We start from the raw sequence: 23679 nt of genomic DNA on the forward strand, positions 1-23679 counted from the left end.
TGCCAGTTCCCCTCCAAGAGACTCCGCGTTGGCTGGCATCTGGATACGACAGCGCCTGGTCCAGAGACGGTCATGATTCACAAGGTGCCATTGTACCTGAGGACTAAGGTCGTTCCCATCCCTCGAACAAATTGGCCATTGGCTACCAAGTCAAGTGGGGAGCTCGACGCAGACTTCATGCTTTGTTGCTCGCACCCCGAGGGCTCTATGTACGCAAGTGTTGAGCCCATCCTCGACTTCATCTGTGCGCTCGAGCCGGCAGCGAGGTCTCACATGTGCAAGTAGATGCACACACGTCTTATTGATGTCGTTGAAACCTCAATTGGGGCAATGAGGTCTTGAATCCAGGTATCGGCGCTATCGGCTTGCCCCGCTCCATTAGGCCTAGTTTGCCTTACATAATGGTCGCGGAACAGGGCCTGTGGCGACGGTACGACGCCTGCACCCAGTCATTTGCTTCCCCTAATTTTACCTAGAATAGACTACCGTGGACCTGGCTTTTAAGCAGAACCATATAAAGATGCTCGACGTCCAGGGGCTTGTCGGCCGAGTTGAGGATTGTATTCCTCGGCTGGACGCCAGCCAAAATCTCAAAGACCAGTCATGGACGATCCTGACTTGGACGAGGCCTGGTCAGATGTGCTCAAAAGCTTCGAAAAGACTGCAAGAATCAAGCTCGAGCCGAAAAGAGTGCTTTCGCCTCAGGAAGTCCTTGATCAGCTCAAAGCGTACGACAAGAATGAAGAAGCGAAGAAGAAGCATCGGCGTCTTAGAAAAGCGCTTGAGCGAACTCTGCAATGTGTCAAGAACTTCTCCTTGTTCGCGGCCCAGGACCAGACGCAGCTGTTCGGACCAAGCAATCTCGTTTTCGCGGCCATTGCCATGCTCATTACTGCCGGCACGTCATATTCTATGATCAGTGAGCGCATGGAAGAGCTGTTCCGAGTTTGTGCTGACATCCTGGAGAGATGGGCTATCTACGACTCCATGCGAGGCAGTCTTGATCTTCCACTGCGCAAGATTATCCACGCATTCTTTCAATCGATGGTGAAGATCTGTGCCCTGAGTCTGAAAGTGTTGAACGGCAATAAGCTTACTAAGTATCTGAAAGTGCTAGCATTCTCGGAAGACGAGGGTGTCAAGAAGGAGTTGGACTTCTTGCGTCAAAGGGTCGACCAAGAGTCACTCTTGTTATCAAGCCTCAACTATCGCGCCATCAAAGAAGGATTTGACAGTACTAGAAAAGAGCTTCACGGAGTTCGAGAGCTCGCCGAAGACTTGACTCGGAAGGAGACCGAAAGTTCCGACCAGCGAACACTGGAAATGATCAAAGCCCGCCTTGGAATTCGCAATTCTGCAGGAAGACAGCAGGCAGCATACTCTCACTTTCACTCCGAAGCAGTGCAAGACAGTGGCAACTGGCTTGTTGAGGACATCGCTGACTGGGCGGACAATACTCAGCAGTGCACCGAAGCTGTCTTGCTGTCTGCTGACGAAGGGCATGGAAAGACGTTCTTGTGCACAAAAGTGATCTCTTCCTTACTGGAAGCACAGAGAGCCTCATCGATCGCCTCATCAGCCTCTCGAGATGTAGTCGGGTACTACTACGTCCAAGCAGGCCACGATTCTGATTCGTCGGGCCTTCACGATGATACGGAGGAGATCTTTGACGTATCCAGGATCCTGAAAACCATCGCCATGCAATTCTGCAACGACCCAGTGTACCGAAAACACCTCGCCACTCTATGCGAAACATGGACTGAACCCGACGATGTTTTCGAACTCTTCGACAAATTGATGGATCAGTGCTACAAGTCGTCGTCAACCTTCTTCATCATCCTTGATGGTGTTGATCGTTCGAGCGAGATACAGTTGAATGGACTTGTGTCGCTACTCGCATCCACGAAAGACCGCTACGACGCTGCGCAATACTCACACGTCCGAGTCTTCTTGTCCGGTCGAGAACGCGTGATGGAGTCGTTGGGAAAGTCACTGACAGCAGCACAATTGGCTCATCGCACTATTGATGTGGAAGAGAACAGCCATGAAGACATCCAGATGTTTGTGTCCGAGCGCTTGAACAACATGTCGTTGCTGGCAGGAGATTCTCCCTCTCTCAAGACTTTGCGCGAAGAGATCTACGACGCCCTCACGACCATGGGCGGTGACTTCGTCAATGTCTCTTTGATACTACAGGAGATCAATTCGAAGTCATGGCCAGCGGAGGTGCGACACGTTCTAAGCGAGCTGCGTGGAGGCGTGAGATCAGATACAATAGGTCGAGAAGTCTCTCGATGCAACACAGCACTGACAGAACGTGAGATTAGCGACTTGAACACTCTATTGCTCTGGATCATGTGCAGTCGCAGGACCCTCCGGGTAAGCGAGCTGGAGGCTGTCCTGTTCCTCAAGAACGGCGAAGCACCCCTACGACCACTTCGAGATCAGCTCGACAAATATGAGGTTTTCTTTCACGTATTCAAAGCCTCTGATGCTGGACCAGAGACGAGTCGGGGATGGCTGGTATCACTGTCTTCTGACTCAATCAGACAATACTTCGGGGAAGCTGCCCGGCAGGAGGACCTCTCTAGCTTGTCGACAAACAAGGTCCAGGAGGCAGAAGTGAAAATTGTATGTCTTTGCGGTTCACAAGTGCCCTCCCATATTCAAGATGTCGTTCTGGCGAGTCGGCTATGCCAACGCTGCTCATTTCGTCCGCACCCATGATCTCTCGGCCCTTTCTCGTCCAGACATCACTAACAACGGCTCTAATAGGTCAGGAGGTTTCTCAGCTCCGTGTGCGATGAGGTCCTTTACGCCAAATTCGGCTTCGATGAGTTCTTCGCTCGCAAACTCGGCCACTCTGCGACATTTGTCCACGTTGACTTAAGCTCTGCCAGCAGCACACTTCTACTCGGATGTCTGACCGCGATGGCCAGCGAAGCCAAAGAAGCGAAAGGCCTGCTGGACTACGCAGGAACTTTCTTCCAGAAGCATATGAACGAGATTGATCTCGCACTAACAAGTCCATCGATCAAATTCGAGATTGGACGACAACTTCTACCAGTGCTTACTGACTCAAAGGTCATCGAGATGTGGGTAGAGCCTCTGGCCAAGGACGTCGTATCCCAGATGTTCTTCTCGGAAGACAACGCTGATCTAATTCTGGCGACCATACGAGACACAGCAGTTTCAAAAAGCTTTGCCGAGGAGCGTAAGGGCTGGATCAGAGACCTATCGGCTACTAACGTGCTTGGAGATATCGTAAAGCATCTGTCAAAGCGTCTCTTCGGATCCTCGAGCTGGGGATGGAGCTACAAGCTGCTCTTCTCTATCCTGCTCGCGTACAAAGCGAAATCCGAGCGCCTGCCAAATCCGCCGACTACCGAGCTCAAGAACTATGAAGTTACTTCCAAGGTCGTCGTTGAAGTCTTCACATGGGTGGCAGATCTCCTAGGCATGGACAGTGGGACTGACTACGAGTTCAATCGTGGTTTGGCACGCATACTGCGGCTGTTCAACAATCTCGATGAAGCCATCGCCCAGTGAGTCCACATGCCCGCTGAATCTCCTTTCGATGCATGTGAGAGTTGACGCTATCTAGGTACCAAGTCGCCATCAGCTGCGGCAAGACGACAGATCCATGGCTCGCCAAACACGGACTTGCCAATGCGCTTTTCGACAAAGAGAAGTTCTCGGAGTCCGCGCAGCTCTTCTCACTGATTGAACGGGACATACTCGATGGCACAGCGAAAGCCAACAATCCCAAGTCATATCTGCGAGGAATACGGAACTCCATGGCAAATTCGTACCAGCGACTTGAAGAATGGGACAAAGCCCTACAGATCTACGACAGACACCTTGTAGAGGAGCAAGTTATGGATTACGACTTCGGTAAGTCCTACAATGACAGTAGCATACACGCCGAGTGCTGAAGCGTACGACAAATGGAATGCGAATCCAATGTGTTGGTGAAGATGCGACCATCGTGCTCGTGTCACTCCTCGTGCCCAATGTCACCATTGTCTGTCCTAGGGACGATCATCAGCGCTTTCATGGCTGCTCTTCTCTGTTTCCAGTCCTGTACTGACCCCTTCACAGTTTGGAGCCGGCTCTATATCTTCTGGCGCAAGAAAGAGCCCAAGAAGGTTGTTGATTCATTGAAAGAGTTGCGCGAGTCTCACGACCCGTACTTTGCTATAAAGAGGTCAAGTCGTCTACTCCACTGGATGTCTGACACGTCGGGCGGCATGGAAGAAGTCCTGGTTGGCGTCGCTCGCGCCACTGGGACATCCGACTTCTACGTACAACTGCTGGAGGAGGCAATCCATGATGTCCAGAAGCCTGACTATCTAAGCCAATTCCCGCAGGTCAAAGGCGAGTATCGTACCTACCTGAAACTTGCCCTGAGCAACCAACTCTGGCGAACATCGATATCGCAGAAGAGTAAGGGAGAGGCAATCAAATCCTTCGAAGAGCTCTTGAATGACACGCTTGATATCGGGAACGAGGACGTCTACATCCAAGTGGCCAGTAGATTGGCAGCCGTATATTCAGAAAGGCTGCGAAAGTACGAGCCGTCAGCACCAGAGGTACCACAGCTCATACAGAAGATGACCCAACTAGCCTCAAAAGACAGTGGCAATGCATGGGCAACAACTCTCAACACCACGCTGCTCGTCTGTCGCTACTATGCAACGAATGGACTTCCGGAGAAAGCGCGTCAGCTTGCGAGACCGGCAGTACAGACAGGTCTGGAGCTGCTGTCCGACGAGGACCCTGACAATGACTGGGAAGCATTTCTCAGACTGGGGACTGTCTTCATGTATTGCGGTGAAGACGATAACGCCTTGGCTGCATGGTCGCTGCTCTTACCCAGACAGTTGGGCGCGAAACCTGAACAGGAAAGCAGCGACGACGACGATTGCGACGAGGAGGGTACCCAATCTGACAGCTCAAAGTCCCGTGCTGATCCCACTACTCATGTAAGCCTGAAGGGACTGGATGGCGATCTAGAATACTTCTGCGATGGCTACTGCAATACAAGATGGTCCTACGCCGACAACATCTTCGTCTGTTCCGATTGTCTCGACGTGATGTTCTGTGAGCCATGCCACGAGCTCCTGAAGCAGAACAAAATCGGCGAGAATATCTGCAGCCCAACCCACGAACACCTACACGTGCCAGAGTTCAATATGGACGAGGCAGTCGCGCGTGGCAAGACAAAAGTGCGGTTCAAGGGCAGGAGTGTACCAGTGAGCGACTGGCTCGACGGGATCAGGAAAGACTGGAAGATGGACGTCAATGAACCGCAGAATAGTGCAGCGCATCAGCCTGAGGGACGGTCCTTTACCAATGATTCGACAGGCTGGGAACAGCGAGGGCGTGAGAAGCTGCAAAGTTCGAACCGGCAAGACAGCTGGGGCACATCGAGTTGGTAGCAGTGCCAGCGGATACTGCTTGCATACTCACTCGTACAAAGGAAGCCTCGTGGCGGAGAGCTTTCGGTCGTGCACCACACAGGCTCAGAGAACCCTTGAAGTAGCTGACGCGCAACCAGATGCGGACGCCAGCTGGTGTGCTGAGGGAAACAACGGAGTCTCACATGCGAGGACGTGTCTCTCCTCCCTGGCTACTGGGTTCTTGAGCCTCAGCATCGCGGGGTTCACTGTCGACCGCCAGTACCACACGACAGGACAATGTCCCTTGCCAAGTCGGCCATGGACAAGGTCAACTATCCCAGCATGCGGCACATCTCTTCCACCCTCAGTGCTGGCTTAGCTTCTGGTCTGTTCAGTCGACGTTCTCAACTTGCTACAATCATCAGATAAGCAGGTACTTTGGTCACCTGTCGACCTACATGGATGCTGCCTACACGATACAAATACCTCATGGCATTGGCTCTCGTCGAAATGGCCGGCGAAAACTTTCTCCTCTCCGTCGCCTGTCGGCTATATTGCACTCTGTTGTACCATTGATGTCAATTATGACGGCACGCTTCATCAACGAAAACGAGGGGCATCGAACTGTATCTCGAGAACTGCATGGTCCCCCGGTCGGTGATCGACGTGCAATTGGAAGAAGTCGATGTGGGGAAACCTTTACTGCGAAGACTTTCTAAGAGAAGCTTAGCCCGTATTATGGAGGCTTGTGGCCATAGCATATTTCCTTCAAGCTTCCCTTTTACGACTTCCAACGGTAGAGAACCAAGTCGCAGGCAGACGAGGACCAATCGCCTTCGATTGCAAGTAGGTTCTTCTGCATGCAACATCTCACGCGACGCACATCACCCATGCTGTACGAAGCTCACACGTCGCAACCTTCGATCACCACTTGTAGCACATCCCATGCTACTTGATTGAGCTCCACAAAGCACGACGTGCTCGACCATAATGTTCAGTCCACCTCAAGCTGCACTACACGCCTAGATGTATGGTCCTATGACTTTCATTGACAGCAATTGAGATGTCCAAGTGTAGGACTCACTCTGCCAACATGGCCTCGCTCACAGACTCACGGGTTACGATTGGGAAGACGCACCCGAGCCGATCAACCAGACGAATGCGACCAGTGTACTAGTATGCAGTAGGCGCTGTACGCCTCCGCTCAAGCACTGTTGTCATCGGCCCTTTTCACCCTTGTGTCACACCGGAATCTGCGCTGGCAATTTTAAGCCTCTGAACATATGGGTCTGGTGAGTAGCGTCCCCAGGGTCAGGCAAAGTCTGTCCTGCAATTTCGATGGACGAGCCAACTCAAATTCTGGATCAGACGAAGAGGAATGACTATGGAGAACAATGCATACCCCGCCGCTGGGCAACGTCCATGTGCTACATATACGTTCCATGATGTCCTACTGACTTACGATGTATCTTCTACCACCTCGTGTTTGGCCTGAGAAGTGAGCAACATCATACGACGCATCTCGTATCTTGACAAGGCGTCGCGACATCCAAGATGCCTTTCCTCAACAAGCCAGCAGATATGGCTGGCAGCGCCATGCCAGCCATCCTGATCGGCTCCTTCGTCGCCTTCGGTGGTGTGCTCTTCGGCTATGACACTGGTACGATTGGTGGCATTCTTGCAATGAAGTGAGTGTATCCAACACAATATCGCAAGACCGTTGCTAACGGTATAAGGTACTGGAAGGACCACTTCTCGACTGGCTATCGCGATGATAAGGGTGATCTCAATGTTGATGCTAATCAGACGTCTGAGATTGTGTCTATCCTGTCTGCTGGCACGTTCTTCGGCGCGCTACTCAGTGCACCGGTGGCGGACTTCTTTGGAAGACGACTGGCGATGATCATTAATACTTGTGTTTTCACTGTTGGTGTCATTCTGCAGACAGCGGCCACTCACATCCCACTGTTCGTCGCTGGTCGATTTTTCGCTGGATTAGGTGTCGGCCTGCTCTCCGCCACGATACCACTCTATCAGTCAGAGACAGCACCGAAGTGGATTCGAGGTGCTATCGTCGGTTGTTATCAGGTACGTATATCGATGAACCTGAATCGGAGACATCAATCTCCCGGCTCTGATTATTCCCGGTACATGTTCAGTCTGACAGGTGCAATAGTGGGCCATCACCATCGGTCTCCTTCTCGCCGCCATCGTCAACAATGCGACCAAGGACAGGAACGACACTGGGTCTTATCGAATCCCAGTCGCCGTCCAATTCGCTTGGGCGATTGTCCTGTGGGTTGGAATGGCTATCTTGCCAGAAACTCCTCGCTTCCTGATCAAAAAGGGAGACCATGCAGGTGCAGCTAAATCTCTATCTCGCCTTCGACGACTTGACATTGACCATCCGGCGCTTGTTGAGGAGCTGGCTGAGGTTCGTGCCAATCATGAGTACGAGATGTCCATCGGCACTGCTAGCTACTTTGCTCTCTTCAAGAAGCCGATTCGCAAGCGACTCTTCACGGGCATGGCTCTACAGGCTCTTCAGCAGCTTACTGGTGTCAACTTCATCTTCTACTACGGTACAGCTTACTTTCAGAATTCTGGCATCTCGAACCCATTCATCGTTTCGGTCATTACGTCCGTGGTGAATATCTCTTCGACGGTACCTGGTCTCTACCTTGTTGAGAAGTGGGGTCGCCGCCCTCTATTGATGTTCGGTGCTGTCGGCATGTCCATCTCGCAGCTCATTGTGGCCTCCGTGGGTACTGCTCTGCCCGACAATACCTCGGCCAATAAGGCTCTTATCGCCTTTGTCTGCATCTACATCTTTTTCTTCGCATGCTCCTGGGGACCCTGCGCGTGGGTTGTTACTGGAGAGATCTTCCCACTCAAGGCTCGCGCCCGCGGCCTCTCAATCACGACAGCGTCCAACTGGCTCCTAAATTGGGCCATCGCCTACGCCACACCATACATGGTGAACGCTGGACCCGGCAACGCCAACCTACAATCCAAGGTGTTCTTCATCTGGGGCGGCTTCTGCTGCATCTGCATGGCCTTTGTGTACTTCTGCATCTACGAGACAAAAGGTCTTAGTCTGGAGCAGGTCGACGAATTGTACGCCAAGGTTCCCAAGGCGTGGCAGTCCAAGGGATTCCAGCCGACGGTCAACTTCACGGAAGTCAATGAGCTTGCTGCTGGTGACGGCAGGCGCGCTACCCTGGCCGATCTTGAGCAGGAGGCTGGACGCAGGAAGAGCACTGTTGGCCATGTCGAGTATGAGAAGCATTGAGCAGAGTTGGCACCCACGGTACCTGCCGAAGGAGAAATTAGAACACTTTGAGAAGGCTCAAGGCGCCTTACAGATTGCTCTCGTTAGCTGAAGAGGTGGAATTGCCCAGTCCTCGGTCTTACGACTGCCTCGAGTCGTGGAGCGTTGCTCGGTCGGTGGCTACCAGTCAGAACGTACACGTAAACAGGCAGGAACGACCTTCGCTTGGAATATATATCTCGTGCGATGGACCTCTGTTACATATACATATTTCATCGTGTCGCTCCATCCTCACTTGCACCAATTATGACTCGCCTCGTCTGGCTCGGTGTAACAGTCAACGCCTCGACACTCAATTTGTCGCATCCCCATGCGTGATGCCTTGTCGTTGCCTGACACTAGGCCCAATACGTCATCACGGGTGGCTTTTGACCTTCAGTCTGAACTGTTTTCAACTTCAGCATCCCCACTGCAGTTTTACTTTGGGTCATTGTTTCTCATTAATGACATGTAGTGCTTCCCATGTCGATGTGATCGATTCTGGTCGTGAGACTGCAATGTCCGGATGTCATCACCCACCTCGAGTCGCCACGATGCTCAACCACAATCGCGCTTCACCTTTCGTGACCTGAGACTACTGGGCCAGTCTTCTGTCAACTCGCCGCTTCGTGTGATCACTCTGATCGATTTCGACTGCTTCTACGCTCAATGCGAGAGTGTACGCCTGGGGCTGTCGCCAGATCAGCCACTGGGCGTGCAGCAATTCAAGCATGTATGTCAGTAATCGGTAGCCGCTACAGAAGTACTGACACGATCCAGGTTATAGCGATGAACTATGCTGGCCGAGCGGCCGGCTTGAAGAAAGTCGTCAACGCTGAGGAAGCAAAGTTGAAGTGCCCGAGTATTGTCCTTCAACATGTGCCGACATGGCGAGAGGGCGATACGACGTGGCGATACAGAGATGATGCGCTCGAGCATATGGACATCGACAAGTCTTCGCTGGACTACTATCGCCTGCAGTCGAAGAAGGCTATGGCTGTGTTGAAGCAGACACTGCCTGGAGACCGTCAACTTATCGAGAAAGCTGGCATCGATGAGACTTATGTCGATCTGTCAGGCCCCGTCCATCAAGAACTACTGAAGCGATTTCCTGAGTTTGTCACAGAGCCACCTTCTCTGGATGCGCACCTTCCACTGCCCATCGATCCGCTCCTCGACTGGAGCGATACCGCTGTGGAAGAGGACACGAGCGATGAAGCACGACAGCATGTCGATTGGGATGACATTGCATTACATATTGGCTGTGAGCTTGTCAAATCAATTCGTTCCGCCGTACAATGTGAGTTGCAATACACGTGCTCGGCTGGAATAGCACGCAATAAAGTGGTGGCGAAGCTTGCAGCTGGTCACAACAAGCCGAATCGTCAGACTGTCGTTAGAACCTGTGGCATAGAGCCTTTCCTCCAACAGTACAAATTCACCAAGATTCGTGGCCTTGGAGCAAAGCTAGGACGACAAGTCAGCAAGGCCTTCGAGACAGAACTCGTGTCTGACCTGCTGAATGTCCCGCGCGCGACTCTGGCTTCCAAGATCGGTAGCTCCTCCGCCGCTTGGGTTTACAATGTCATACGCGGCATCGAGTACTCTGAGGTCACAGACCGCACACAGCTGAAGTCTGTGCTTTCAGCAAAGACATTCATGGTCAGCCTACAAGATATCTCACAGGCCGAGAAGTGGCTCTACATCTTCGCGGCAGACATCATGGGTCGCTTGGAAGACCTTGGCGGAGATCGAAGACCAAAGACAGTGGCTGTACATTTGCAGGTGAATGGTCCGCGTGCTCCGACACGTTCCAAGCAGGGGCCAATCCCGTTAGGTGCAAAGCTGGATACAGATCTCTTGTTGAAGCTATCTCGAGACTTACTTTTGGCGTTGGAGAAGGAAGGCGCGACTTGGCCGCTGGTCACGCTTTCCGTGTCTGTCAATGATTTGGTGGATGTTGAAAGGGGAAGCCGCGCAGTTGATTCGCTGTTTGCTGCAGCAGGCAAGACATCGCCACTGCCGTCGTCGCGAAACAGCAATGGGTGGAGTTCAAATGCAAAAGTGGTGGACACCAAAGTGGTGGAAACTGTCAAAGATACGAGAGCAAATCCGAAGAAACGGACACTTTTCGACCTGGGCTTTGCACAGCAGGGATCGAGAAACGAGCACATGTCAAAGAAAGTCCGTGCCATTGATAACCTGACAGCGAAGGACGAAGCTAAAGGCGATATCAACGGGTCTGGTTCACCATTGCATGAAGATGCACCAGATGTGGAAGACGGCGAGGGTGCATACGACTGTCCGACATGTGCTCGACCCGTTCCAGCGTCGGATGTGCTCGAGCATCTCGATTGGCATGCTGCAGTAGAGCTGTCTGAAAACGGTTGACGAGGAACCCAAGCAGGGCAAGTACGAAGGGCAGCAAGTGCCATCGTAATGGTGGTTCCTGCAGCGGAAGTAAGTGTGATGCCGCTATCATCTCCATTGCGATTTAGCCTAGATGCATAGCGAACTGCGTCTGCATATGAAGGTATATATACACGGGACTATGCAATATATATGCCGTTGGCTAGGCATCATTTTACCAACGGGAGTGCGGTATCTTGTAGCCGTCTGCTTGCCATTAAGAAGGCAGACTGCAACACCAGGGCGTTGACATTTTCGTGGCCTCTTGGACCATCTCAACGGTGGTCGTCGAAGTCTCAGCATCGGTGGTGATCGTGACAGAAGCTGTCTCGTCGAGTGCGCTGAAGACGCTATGTGACAAGCTCCACACGTGCGGTCCGCTGACTAAAAAATGATCTCATAATGAGTAGGACCACTGTTGAGGTGTAGTCTGCCTGCTTTGCCTGCTCTCCACCCGCGCCGCGGGCAGGCGTCCAGTAACGCGAGGAATTTAGAACGGGCCGCGATCACTGTATGATCGTATTGAGGCTGCTGAGGAGTCGCCGCGATGGCGCTTCTGTTCCTCCATACTCTGCGTCCACGATGAGTCTGTGTTCATGTGCAGATGGGATCAACCGATCAACGTAGGAGCCAGCCACAGCGTGCTTGCAGACGCTCACGGCGTGATGCTGAAATCGTTCAGTCGAGCTCCCGATGATCGTACATTGCCGCCGATACGTTTTCAACCGCCATCACCACCAGCGCTACCAGCACCGCCACCAACCCCGTCCACCTCCTTCTTGACACCCCGCCGCACAACATAATACCCACCCCACCTCCTCCCTTCCTCCTGCCCACTCGCCTTGAGCACCGGCCACTTGAAGATCCTCTCGTCCTCATCCACCTCCCTGCTCTCCTCCCTCTTCCTTGCCTCCATCTCCTCCAGCGCCCCCTTTACATCCGTCTTCCGCCTCCTCACCGTTCCATTCCGCCCAACCTTGTCCTCCAGATCCAGCCACGGCTGTACTTGGGCCAGACCGATGGTGGTTTCTGCGCGGTGCGCGAGTGTTTCGTCGCGGATGGCGACGAGTGGGGGGACGTTGTGTGTGTCAATGGAGGAGAGGTGGTTGACGAAATGGGCCTGAGAATTAAGGTCGCTGAGGAGGCGGGATTCGGGCGGCGGGGGTGATGGGGAGGGGGAGGGCGCAGAGCCGGAGCAGGTGGTGTAGCTTTTTGCGATCTATGATATTGTCTGTGGGCGGCTGCGGTGGGGTGGTCGGCGTGGTGCCTGCATTGTTCTGTTCTCTAGCTGCATCTGATAGTCCAGTTGTAGTTGCGTCAGTGGCTCCCTTAGGCGTGGCGACGGCAATGGGGAGGAGACTGCGGACGCTCCATCGCGGATTGGACAGGAGCTTGTCGACCGCGGAAGTGTTGCCGAGCGATGGGACGGGACGGTGGGCGACGTGCTTGGAGTAGTCAGTAGTGTTCCGAACGATGCGAATCAGCGTTTTGCCGGTGTATGGCATGCCACTTCCTGGAGCGCAAGAGAGGTACGTGTCCCCAGGAGGATTCCGGAAGCGCGACGCAAATACTGCGCTGTTGGTAGCAGAGTCAACAGCATCAGACGGAAGTCATATCTGCGAAGTGCAGGGGTGGGAGATAGTGGTTCTTAATCCCTGTGAGGGCAGCGAGACCGGATGACGGGATTCGGCCGGCGCTTGAAGTCGAAGTGCCGTCCTTTGCAATGGACCCACGTCGATTACGTTCGTGGGTTAGCAGTGAGCAAGGACAGTGCTTAGTCGACAGCACTTCAGTCGCATTTGCCTATAACTAGGCAGGTACGTAGTAGTGTACAATATATATAAATAACCTCAGATTCCAAGACTCGGCCATCTGAGCGTGGTAGATCCTACACACGTCCACCAACGATGCTTCTTCCCTCAATTGTGCACCGACTTTGTGTACAGCTCTATGCTGCTCTGAATGCTGACGTGACATGAATGTCGAGATGGCCGTCATTTATGCATAGCTTTCACCAGACCTATTTGTCCATTCGGTCCGCTCTCCGTCTAGATATCAGATTTCACGTGTACATGCCCATCTCCGGAAGGGAGAGCACGCGACACCGTCCTTCGTCCGGAACAAGCGATTCGGCCTGTCTCTTGTCGCTGCCCTTGCCGTACCGGTGGAGACAGAATGCAAGGCGTCAAGCTTGAAACGCATATTGTTAACATGGCCGAGGACTTCCACAGTCCCCGTAAGTTGTCTTGCTCCGTATGATTCTTCCGCCTCATCTTCGCTATCGACTCGGCCGGTGTTGTTCGCTCTCCTGTAATTTGAGCCCGTCGACCTTTCGAGCCAACGAGTTTTGCTCCTCCTCCAGTTGTCGTGAAGGCAATGCATCCTCCGCCGGTGCCAGGAGTCGACCTTCATCCGATTCCTGGCTCCTTTGCTCACTTTCCTCCACCTCTGTATCTTGTGGAGGCACTGCCTCCTCTGTGGGTGTCAGAAGTCTGGCCTGGTCCGGCACTTCCCCCGACGTCTGTTTCTCTGGCTCAGGAAGCCCCCTCGCCCGTTCGAGGCTCTTGTTATTCTCGATCTCCCACAACCCCACACCTTGGTCCGATTCCTCTAATTCCGGGAACCTGTAATCGCTGGGCTTCGAGTTGATCAGCGCAGGGCTCAAGACCTTCTGTTGCCGATCTTTAGGCTTCTCATGCTGGCGCTTCATGTGCTCTTCCCAATTCTCCATGTTCAGCTTCATTTTCTCCCACGCGCGGTCTTGCTGTGCTAGCAGTACCTCCCGCCTCCTTGGATCGTTCCATACCTGCTCGAAGGTTTCTGATAGGGGATCTCTGACGTCCAAGCCCAAGTCAGTCCGTTGCTTCGCGAACTGTGCTTGCATAGCTGGGCTCCTCATGACCAACCACCGCAGCTTCCAGCCTAACAGACCCAGCTCCTTTATCCGCGCAGGCTTGTGGCCCATTAGATACTCATCCAGACCACCACATTTCTTGATCGTACGCATCGTTCTGGCGCGCACGGGGATGTAGAGGTCCTTTTCCAGCGCTTTGGACTCAAGCTTTGCGAGACGAATATTGGGAAACCATTTGCGCTTGGTCTTGCCCTTGTTGCGGCCTTTGGAGATCTTGTTACCTGATCTGATGGTTGTGCCGCCGTAGAGACCGTAATTCGCTTCGGGAAAGTGCTCGTTGGCGCCGTAAGGGTAGGGAGGCATGAGTGGATTGGTTTCTTTGAGCCAGGGCTGGGCGAGGGTGCGTTGCCATTTCTCTTTTCTGGTGGTATGTTAGCTCGTGACCGGCATGACTAGACGCTGAACTGGCTGGACCGATCACTAGAGACCCAGTGCCAGGTATACATACGTCAAGGCGAAAGCTGGCGTATAGAATGGCTTGTTCCGAAGAGCATGTTTCCTATACTGAATGGTGGTAGGCGACCTGATGACTTGCCGTAACTTCAGCGTTTCGGTGGCCATCTCGGCCTGTGCTGAGCTACTGACGCTGTCCACTCCAGGCGTTTGGTCAATGAGGTTTACCCAGGGGATGTAGAGCTCGCGTCGAATAGATCATCGAAGTCGCCCCAAAAAGTTACGACGCCAAGCTTTCTGCGGAGGGATCGCGACTTCTCTGGATGAGAACGCGCATACCTTGAGATCAATCACACTCCTTTGAACACACCCAAAATACTCGGAATCACAGCTCAGAAAGTAGTGGAAGGCGCACACCGGTCAGAATGGTGTCTCTCTCGGAAGTGAAGAACACACAGCGGGAGAACAGGACAGCGGCGCATACACATATTCGAGGTCTCGGACTACGGCAAGATGGCACTGCGGACACGTCGGGGCAGGGTTTCGTGGGGCAGACGGCTGCTCGAGAGGTGTGTTGACACACAGAATGGCGATTCGATGACTGACGTTGGCAGGCATGCGGCGTAGTGGTCGATCTGATCAAAGCAAAGAAGATGAGCGGCAGGGCGATTCTTCTAGCGGGAGGACCTGGCACCGGCAAGACAGCACTCGCCCTCGCAGTATCACAAGAGCTCGGCAGCAAAGTGCCATTCTGCCCAATAGTCGCCAGCGAAGTCTACAGCACCGAAGTGAAGAAGACAGAGGCACTGATGGAGAACTTTAGACGAGCAATCGGTATGCTGCCATATTCTTACCACTGCCCGCCCAACTGACACATCACAGGCTTGCGAGTTCGAGAAACGAAAGAGGTCTACGAAGGAGAAGTCACCGAGCTCGTCCCCGAAGAAGCAGAAAACCCTCTTGGAGGCTACGGGCGCACTATATCACATCTAATACTCACCCTCAAGTCCGCCAAAGGCACCAAGAAACTCCGCCTCGACCCCTCCATCTACGAAGCCATCACTAAAGAGCGCGTCACCGTAGGTGATGTCATCTATATCGAAGCCAATACTGGCGCTTGCAAGAGAGTTGGTCGGTCCGACGCCTACGCTACCGAGTTCGACCTGGAAGCCGAAGAATACGTCCCTGTACCCAAGGGCGAAGTGCACAAGAAGAAGGAAGTCGTACAAGACGTCACCCTGCACGATCTGGACATTGCCAATGCGCGACCACAGGGCGGACAGGACGTTATGTCCATGATGGGCCAGCTGATGAAGCCCAAGAAGACCGAGATCACGGACAAGCTCCGTCACGAAATCAACAAGGTCGTGTCCAGGTACATCGACCAAGGTGTCGCCGAGCTCGTGCCGGGTGTCCTCTTCATCGACGAAGTCCACATGCTCGACATTGAGTGCTTCACCTACCTCAACCGCGCTCTCGAGCAGCCCATCAGTCCGATCGTCATCCTCGCCTCGAATCGTGGCAATACTGTTGTCCGGGGCACGGACGACATCGTCGGCGCCCACGGCCTCCCAGCTGATCTCCTCAATCGATTGCTCATCGTGCCGACACACCCGTATAATGCTGAGGAGGTCAGTCTGATCATCAAATTGAGGGCGAAGCTCGAAGGGCTGGCGCTGAGTGACGGAGCGCTGCAGAAAGTGTCAGAACACGGCACGAAGGTCAGTCTAAGATATGCGCTGCAGCTGCTGACGCCAGCGAGCATATTGTCAAAGGTGAACGGCCGGACAGAAATTGCGGCAGATGATGTGGCTGAATGCGAGGATCTATTCATCGATGCGAGGCGGAGCGCCAAGGTGGTAGATGGGAGTACAGGGTTCATAAGCTGAACTGAATAGTGGAGGATTTGAACGAGAACAAAGACGACAGCTCATCGGTCCTGGGCATGGTGCAGTACGCGATTTGTTCATGCAGCGGCCAACGATCATGTCGAGTGCCCAGGGAAGATTCCACGAGTCAGGGCGCCTGTGTGAAGGAACGGTCGTTCCTGCTTCACCAGAACGAGGAGCCAAACATGTGCCAAATCGAGGCTGCAATCGACTTGGAGAAGCTGGCGCCCGTTGTTGACGGCAGCGGCATCTGGCAGACGAAGCCTGCCATGACAATGCGGTCTGCGCGACGCCGAAAAGCCTTAGCAGCCGCTCGAATTGCTCTGGACCAGCAGCTTCCAGGCCAAGACATGAGTTCATTACCACGGATGAGAGAGCTCAGTTTCGGGGACATCCAGGATTAGATGCAAAGAGAATACCGTCCACAACGTCACTGGCACGGGGAAATTGAATTTTCAATGCATACATTCGAATTTGCCTATCGCCTTGCCGCCCTAATAGTGGTATCTAAAGCTGCGAAAAGTAGAGATGAAATGACACTTCCTGCCGCTATCTGTGCTCTTGCGTCAAGAAGTACAGATCAGAACATTCAGTCCAAGCTGGGGAACTGAACCCGTTGCATGCGCCGATATTCCTCCATTCTAACAGTGCCCGGTGACCCGTAGGGAAATGTGTCAGGATATGAGTTGAGAGTCTGAGATTGGTTCGGGTTTCCTGCTGTTGCACGAATCTGTGTCGCTCCTCCGCTGATCTATTTCGGAGGGTACTTGTTCTCGAACAGCCATCTAGAGAAATCGTTGTTAGCAAATTTTTCAATCAATCAACTCCGCCCACAGAGATTCACATACTGGCTCGCGAAATAATCGCCTGCCGCCAACGCCGCCAGTCCGGCACCCACTGTGCCCGCCAGCTTCCAATCCAGCTTGCCCTCCTGCTGCTTCTGATACGCGCCGTACCCAACCGCTACAGCCGTCACGCCCCACAGGATGGCATTGCCCACGACAACCGGGTTGTCCTTGTTGTCCTGCAACTTCTTGCCGGTCTTCTTGGCTTCCGCCTTCGCCTTCTTCGCTTCAGCGGACGCCTTGTCTTTGGCGGCGGAGGCTTCCTTGGAGGCCTTCAAGCGGGCGCGCTCGGCGGATTCTTCGGCCTCGCGCGCTATGCGGTCGGCTTGGGTTTCGGTTTTGATCTCTTGGGATTGGAAGTCGGACTTTACGCTGGAAACGTGGGGGCTGTCGACGTCGATGAGGGAGGAGGCGGTGGATTCATCGTGGTTCATGCCTGGGACGGGAGGGGCGCGGCTGTTGGATGGGAGTGGTTAGCTACGATGGCTATCATACAGTATACCTTGGACGTATCGCGGTGAAGTACATACGCCTACAGGACTCGATATTAGCATGATGCTTGGTAGTAGCAGGATGTCACATGCTTCGAGCATTGCGCGAAAATGGGTAGAAAGGACTCACTTCTTCAGGGCTCTGCTCCGAGTTCTTGGCCGCGACGTCGGCGTAGCTGCTCATCTTGACTGATATAAGAGATTAAAGGGAGAATGGTCTGTATGATGAATGCGACTGATCTGAAGGTAGACAGGTAGAGAACGAGGACCTCGAAACAGAGATCGACACAAGTTGATAGCGGCTGGGCCAACCTGATTGAACCTGAATCTCTGACGTAAATGTGGCTGGTGCTTCGCCTGCTTGGCAAGAGTGTGGCGGCCGCTAGATACTACCACGTTTCCGACAGTATTCCGTCGACTCGGCCTTCACACTCAGTCATTCACTACTGATCAGATGACCATGCCGAAATTATGAGGTTATGACTTCTATAGCATCAAGCACCTCACTACTACAGTCCTTCATGACTTGCTGACCCAGACACTCATTTACGGCATTGTAGGACCCCAGGCCAGCTCTCTCTCGAGTCACCACGCTTCCAGCTCCCCCAGAAATTTCTCCAAGGCCAATGGCAGACTCACCTGCCATCAATGCCGTGCAAGACGAGCAACCACAAGCCGCAGAGATCCTCGACGACCATCTACCAGCCGGCTACACCTTCGATGGCGCAGTCGATGAGGATGGAGGTCCCGTTCAGTCATCCCTTCGCCTACAGGGCGGCGATATTCACCGTGACCTCTACAAAATCGATGCCCGGAACCGACCAAACCACCATCAACGCGCCAAGACTTTCTCTGGACCTGAATTCACTGGCAACGATGGCGCCGCCGACATGCCCATATCGGAGCAGCTTCTCCCACAAGGGTTCCGACGGCAGTATGTCCAGCAGAAAAGAGGGGATCTGCATCCTCTAAATCCACGCCGGGTGCCTGTGGCCCGCAACTTTGTCGAGTTCCTCGAGCTCTACGGTAACTTTGCCGGCGAGGACCTTGAGGAGTCCGACTCAGACGAAGAGACCGAGACCGACGTCGAAGAAGACGCTCAAGATGGCTCCGGTGAGCGCCGACCGCTCCTCGGCCGCCGCAAGTCCACCAAACGCCGCGCCCAACGACCCGGCGACGCCGGCGTAACGCGCACCTTCTTCACGCTCCTCAAAGCCTTCATCGGCACAGGGATAATGTTCTTGCCAAAAGCCTTCCAAAACGGCGGCATTCTCTTCTCCAGCATAACCCTTTTCCTGGTCGCCTTGATCACCACCTTGGCCTTCCACCTCCTGCTGAAATGCAAAGCCCGCTACTCCGGTGGCTATGGCGAGCTAGGCGAAGCCATCGGCGGCCGCAAGATGCGCGCCGTCATCCTGTCCTCCATCACCATCTCCCAGCTTGGCTTCGTCTGCGCCGGTACGGTATTCGTCGCCGACAATCTCAAAGCGTTCGCCGACGCCGTCAGCCCTGGTGACGACGCCCCACTGTCCACCCGCGATCTCATCGCGCTGCAACTCCTGATCCTGATTCCCATGGCCCTGATCCGCAATATTTCCAAACTCGGCCCCGCCGCCATGATCGCCGACATCTTCATCGTCCTGGGACTAGTCTACATCTGGTACTACGACATCCACTTCCTCTCCCAGCACGGCATCGCCGACTCCGTCACCTTATTCAACCCGAACCACTACACCCTCACCATCGGCGCCGCGATCTTCACCTTCGAGGGCATCGGCCTGATCCTCCCCATCCAAAATTCCATGGCCCAACCCGAAAAATTCGAGGGCCTGCTGTACATCATCATGACGCTCATCACCCTCATCTTCGGCTCCGTCGGCATCCTCTGCTACATGACATTCGGATCCTTGACTAAGATAGAAGTCATCTCCAACTTCCCCCAGGATTCGAGGCTGGTCAACGCAGTTCAATTCGTCTACGCCATGGCCGTCCTCGTCGGAACCCCCGTCCAGCTCTTCCCGGCCGTGCGCATCCTCGAGGCCAAGTTGTTTGGCAATCTCTCTGGGAAGAACTCCACCTGGGGCAAATGGAAGAAGAATGCTTTCAGAACATTCCTCGTGCTGTTGTGCATAGCAGTGAGCATAGGCGGCGCCGCTAATTTGGATCGCTTCGTCGCCCTGATCGGCAGTTTCGCTTGTGTGCCGTTGGTGTATATCTACCCACCACTGTTGCATTATATGGGTGTGGCCGAGAACAAGTGGGTGAAGGCTGGGGACATTGTGTTTATTGTGTGTGGTGTGGTCGCGATGGTCTATACTACGGCTGTCACGGTGATCAATAGTTTCCTGTGAGGATCGTCCATCAGAGAGGGTGCGGCTAGTCGAGGTGCAAGCCGCGGAAGACGCCGACTCGCGGTATGGTATGCGCATTAGACGGTGGGAGAGGCATGGAGGTGGACAAAAGTTCTTCGAGCGTTCAGTCACTTGCATCTGTTCATATAGGTCGGTATGCGTGCCACTTTGGCATCATGAGCCGAGCGTTCCCAACAGCATTGTGGAACTGGGATGGCTTGGGTCTGATCAGACTGGATCAACATGCGGTTTAGAAATCGAAAAGTGCATTCCATGATACTCTGATCAATTGTACCAGACGTGGGTTGGTTCCTTCCACACCGCTAGGCGACGCACCTGCCACGCAGCTTTGTATTTCTTGCGGTCGCAGCTGCGCTGATAGGGAGCTTCGTGCCTCGCGATGTGGGAAAGAAGGCCTGCGCTGCAGTCGACACGGTCGCACTTGCTTTTTTGGCAAATATAGCCTTGCTCTCCGAGCAGACCGGTTGACTGCGCATTATTTCTAGATCGAACATATGTTTTGTACGCCTGCGAATGGTGCCATACTGCTCACAGATCTCCCATGGCTGGCTTGCAGAGCATTTGACCGTCTATTGAGTGGTCAGGCCCTGCTTCAGGCATATTCCCCTGCGTGAGTCACATCTTAGGGTCGGGTCTTTGAACCAGCCGCACAGTGCATGTACAAAGAGCTTCGAGTCGCTTAGCGAATGGGTATATATTGCTCCTTCAAGTTCAATTGAGCCAGGTCTTCGGAGAGGTATGTGCAACAAGAGAGACTTTCAGACCCATTGTGTGACTGCCAGGTAAAGGGCTTCCTGACCATGTCCAGATCTCCTCCCGCCATCTCAGTGCCGAACGTGTGTGACACAAGTGAAGACCTCGGTCCTCACAGATGCTTCGCATCAACACCATGGCCCGCCAGCCCCTCCATAGGCGCCACCACACTCGGCCTTCGCTGATCATTCCCACCCTTGATCCTTCCAATCCCCAACAATTGCCCCATCTCCCTCCAGAACCCAACGGGCGGCTCAGTGAACGTCTCCTCATACGCATCAATGGTCGGCCTTTCCCAAACGAGATCGACCTCCATGGGCGAAAGCCACTTGGTCTTCTTGACAACCTTCCAGATCAAAAACAGCCACGGGATGAAGAGCTGCATGGTGTAGTTGGAGAAGAAGTTGGACGTGTTCCAGGGCAGGTAAGAGGTGTAGCCGTAGATGCAGCAGACCGTGAACATCCAGGCTAGGGCGATGTAGGCGCCGTACGGCTGGAACCAGCCGGTATAGGGCAAGGTCTTGCGGTCCAGACCTTGTGCTTTGCAGGCACGGTGGAATTGGATGTAGGTGATGGACATGACGATGTAGCTGATCAGACCTGCAGAATATGTGTGAGCTGGGAGTTGCGGTGCTGAGGCTATTGGGAGGACTTACCGCCACCAGTGACGAGACTGGCAAACCATCCAATAGCGACCGAGGCGCTTTTTCCGCACTGCACAAACGATAAGACTGGGAAAACCATGACAACGAAGAAGCAGTATAGCGGGACACCGTTCCTGGTGCACTTCTTCAGGAATGCCGGCGCTCTGCCTTCAAGGGCAAGGCCGTAAAGTGTGCGAACTGCAGCGTAGGTATAGGTATTGCCGGCGGAGAAGATCGAGGTCAACATGAGCCTATCGGGAGTCAGCGAGTGTGGAATGTTAGGCGGAAGTATAAACTCACGCATTGACGATGTGAGGGAACACATCTACGCCAAGGTTATTCATGGCAATGACATATGGCGAGGCACCTGCAGAGCCGTTGCTGCCTTCGGTCTGAATCTCGACGAGAGCAGGATCCCGCGAGGAGCAGACAATGCCCACAGCCAGGGCACCGCCAATGAAGAAGATGCCGAAACGGACATACACCATCTTGAAGGCCGCCTTGATGTACACCCGGGGCCGGGCGGCCTCAGCCGCGACAATGGAGATGTATTCAGGTCCGACAACAGTGAAGACGGCCGAAGTCAATGCGCCAAGGAACCCTTCGAACTTTCCCAGGTCCCCTGTGGTGATGTACTCTCGGAAAGCGCCTCCACGCTTCCAGTTTCTGAAGCCATACGCATCGTGCTGCGGGTTACCTCCAACCATGGTGATGAATGTGAAAAAAACAGCGAAAAGATCAGGATGACCTTTCCTCCTGATAGCCAGAATTCTGCTTCACCGTATGCTCGGACAGCAAGGATGTTGATGAGAGCGTAGCAGATGATTATACCGACAATGATGCCAGCAGTTGGGCCAGGTTCGGTAATGGTGTCACTCCAGAATGACAAGACGAGAGTAAAGGCGGAAATCTCAAAGGGAATGAGAAGGGCCTCGTAGAAGCTATTCGATGGTCAGCGAGGGCTGCTGTACAGCAGAGCAAGGCTTGTACAAGAAGTTCCATCCCACCATGAATCCAAGCGCATCATCGCAAAAGTGACCAGCAAGACGAATGAATCCACCTGTAACAGGATATGCCGTGCTCATCTCGGCGATCGAATTGTTGACCAGGGCCAGGACACAGCTCTGAATCGTGTATGCGAGTAGCAAGTTGGCAGCACCTCCCTTGTACAGACCGCCGCCAATACTGACGAAAAGGGCCGTTCCGATAGAGCCTCCAATAGCAATCAACTGAATCTGACGATTGTTCAAGTGTCTTTGTAGGTCATCGACGTTGGTCGCGAGCATGCCTTCCTCGACATTGTCGGGCTCAGGTGAGTGCGACGAGTCGCCGCCCGACTTTTCCTTGTCTTTGCCGAACATGGTGCCGGATACGTTGTCCGCGGCGTCGACAAAATTGATGTTCTTCTCACGACTTTCAAACAAAGTACGTGAGGTCGCAGTTTGACTGTAGAGAAAGAGTGGAATGCGCCGCGCAAATGAACCAGGTGGGACAGCGTGATCATAAAAGAGACTCAGATCGGGTCAATCGGCCACACGCTTGACCATGGAACAGCTTCTCCATTGAAGATCCCTTGCTGGGCTCCTGCAACCCTGGGTCATCTGTATGGGTGCTAATCCCAACTCGTATGAGGCTGGGATTATCTCGCGTGCCCATATCCCACACAGCTCGCTAGCGGAAGCTTCCTCCATAGCGGCCTAGGGATTGGTGAGTCGCGTGAGTCCATTATGCATATCGTTCCCAGGCCCATCTAGGAACTGCAGTCAGGTCGCTTTAATTTTCCAAATAAGCTGTCTCGATCCAGGCCGTGCACTGCCAGATCTTATCACATCCTTGAGCCGCATAGACGAAGCTTTTGAACCCCTCAAAATTGCTGTATCAGAAACATCATCATTGAAGTTCCTCCAGTCTTTGCTTAAGCTCTTGCCCAGGTACCCAAGCCCCCAAGGCTCCAAACCCACGGTGGCTTAACCGGCTTGATTTTTCCTTGGAGCGCGGCACAAGCTCCATAAGCTCCTCTTTCGATGGCTCGGCCAAGCTTGATACGTGCAAATTCCGCCACATGCTGTCAGAGAAATTCACAGCGCTCCAGGCGTGCTCCAACCAGCTGAACCAGCGCGTGGGGCAAGGCCTGGGCAGCACTGGGGTGTTGAGAATAGTGGACGCTCTTTCTTACTTTGTTATTCCTTGAGGCTGTAAATTTTCCAGACCATTGATAGGTGTCAGATCGTACCTGGGCCAGGTCGTTGGTCTGTGA

General features: G+C 53.6%; 9 protein-coding genes across 9 annotated transcripts; 5 read left to right on the forward strand and 4 right to left on the reverse strand.

The window, feature by feature from the left end:
• Positions 1 to 603: 603 nt before the first annotated feature.
• On the forward strand, positions 604 to 5441 carry AB675_6720 (uncharacterized protein; the record flags this gene model as incomplete). The annotated part of the gene is made up of 4 exons (XM_018147031.1): positions 604 to 2631; positions 2776 to 3545; positions 3605 to 3894; positions 4102 to 5441. The coding sequence occupies 4 exons, from the start codon at positions 604 to 606 to the stop codon at positions 5439 to 5441; spliced, it is 4428 nt and encodes a 1475-aa protein (XP_018003447.1).
• Positions 5442 to 6956: 1515 nt separating this feature from the next.
• On the forward strand, positions 6957 to 8694 carry AB675_6721 (putative glucose transporter rco-3; the record flags this gene model as incomplete). Its single annotated transcript, XM_018147032.1, has 3 exons — positions 6957 to 7090; positions 7139 to 7490; positions 7579 to 8694. 3 exons carry the CDS (start codon positions 6957 to 6959, stop codon positions 8692 to 8694), a joined length of 1602 nt encoding a protein of 533 aa, XP_018003566.1.
• A 544-nt stretch (positions 8695 to 9238) lies between these two features.
• Positions 9239 to 11103, forward strand: AB675_6722 (N-acetyltransferase eso1; the record flags this gene model as incomplete). The annotated part of the gene is made up of 2 exons (XM_018147033.1): positions 9239 to 9445; positions 9493 to 11103. 2 exons carry the CDS (start codon positions 9239 to 9241, stop codon positions 11101 to 11103), a joined length of 1818 nt encoding a protein of 605 aa, XP_018003282.1.
• A 739-nt stretch (positions 11104 to 11842) lies between these two features.
• Positions 11843 to 12626, reverse strand: AB675_6723 (uncharacterized protein; the record flags this gene model as incomplete). Its single annotated transcript, XM_018147034.1, has 2 exons — positions 11843 to 12340; positions 12489 to 12626. The coding sequence occupies 2 exons, from the start codon at positions 12624 to 12626 to the stop codon at positions 11843 to 11845; spliced, it is 636 nt and encodes a 211-aa protein (XP_018003175.1).
• Positions 12627 to 13399: 773 nt separating this feature from the next.
• Positions 13400 to 14596, reverse strand: AB675_6724 (54S ribosomal protein L24, mitochondrial; the record flags this gene model as incomplete). The annotated part of the gene is made up of 2 exons (XM_018147035.1): positions 13400 to 14396; positions 14484 to 14596. 2 exons carry the CDS (start codon positions 14594 to 14596, stop codon positions 13400 to 13402), a joined length of 1110 nt encoding a protein of 369 aa, XP_018003158.1.
• Positions 14597 to 14853: 257 nt separating this feature from the next.
• On the forward strand, positions 14854 to 16317 carry AB675_6725 (RuvB-like helicase 1; the record flags this gene model as incomplete). Its single annotated transcript, XM_018147036.1, has 3 exons — positions 14854 to 14997; positions 15043 to 15262; positions 15311 to 16317. 3 exons carry the CDS (start codon positions 14854 to 14856, stop codon positions 16315 to 16317), a joined length of 1371 nt encoding a protein of 456 aa, XP_018003142.1.
• Positions 16318 to 17068: 751 nt separating this feature from the next.
• On the reverse strand, positions 17069 to 17837 carry AB675_6726 (uncharacterized protein; the record flags this gene model as incomplete). The annotated part of the gene is made up of 4 exons (XM_018147037.1): positions 17069 to 17102; positions 17166 to 17618; positions 17672 to 17694; positions 17784 to 17837. The coding sequence occupies 4 exons, from the start codon at positions 17835 to 17837 to the stop codon at positions 17069 to 17071; spliced, it is 564 nt and encodes a 187-aa protein (XP_018003521.1).
• Positions 17838 to 18279: 442 nt separating this feature from the next.
• Positions 18280 to 20004, forward strand: AB675_6727 (Vacuolar amino acid transporter 3; the record flags this gene model as incomplete). The annotated part of the gene is made up of 1 exon (XM_018147038.1): positions 18280 to 20004. The coding sequence occupies one exon, from the start codon at positions 18280 to 18282 to the stop codon at positions 20002 to 20004; it is 1725 nt and encodes a 574-aa protein (XP_018003374.1).
• An 886-nt stretch (positions 20005 to 20890) lies between these two features.
• AB675_6728 (General amino acid permease AGP2) lies at positions 20891 to 22783 on the reverse strand (the record flags this gene model as incomplete). Its single annotated transcript, XM_018147039.1, has 5 exons — positions 20891 to 21378; positions 21435 to 21673; positions 21723 to 22119; positions 22203 to 22363; positions 22413 to 22783. The coding sequence occupies 5 exons, from the start codon at positions 22781 to 22783 to the stop codon at positions 20891 to 20893; spliced, it is 1656 nt and encodes a 551-aa protein (XP_018003600.1).
• Between the last annotated feature and the right edge of the window lie 896 nt (positions 22784 to 23679).

The sequence above is a fragment of the Cyphellophora attinorum genome (genome assembly GCF_001299255.1).
Source record: "Cyphellophora attinorum strain CBS 131958 chromosome Unknown Contig5, whole genome shotgun sequence".
Lineage (NCBI taxonomy): Eukaryota > Fungi > Ascomycota > Eurotiomycetes > Chaetothyriales > Cyphellophoraceae > Cyphellophora > Cyphellophora attinorum.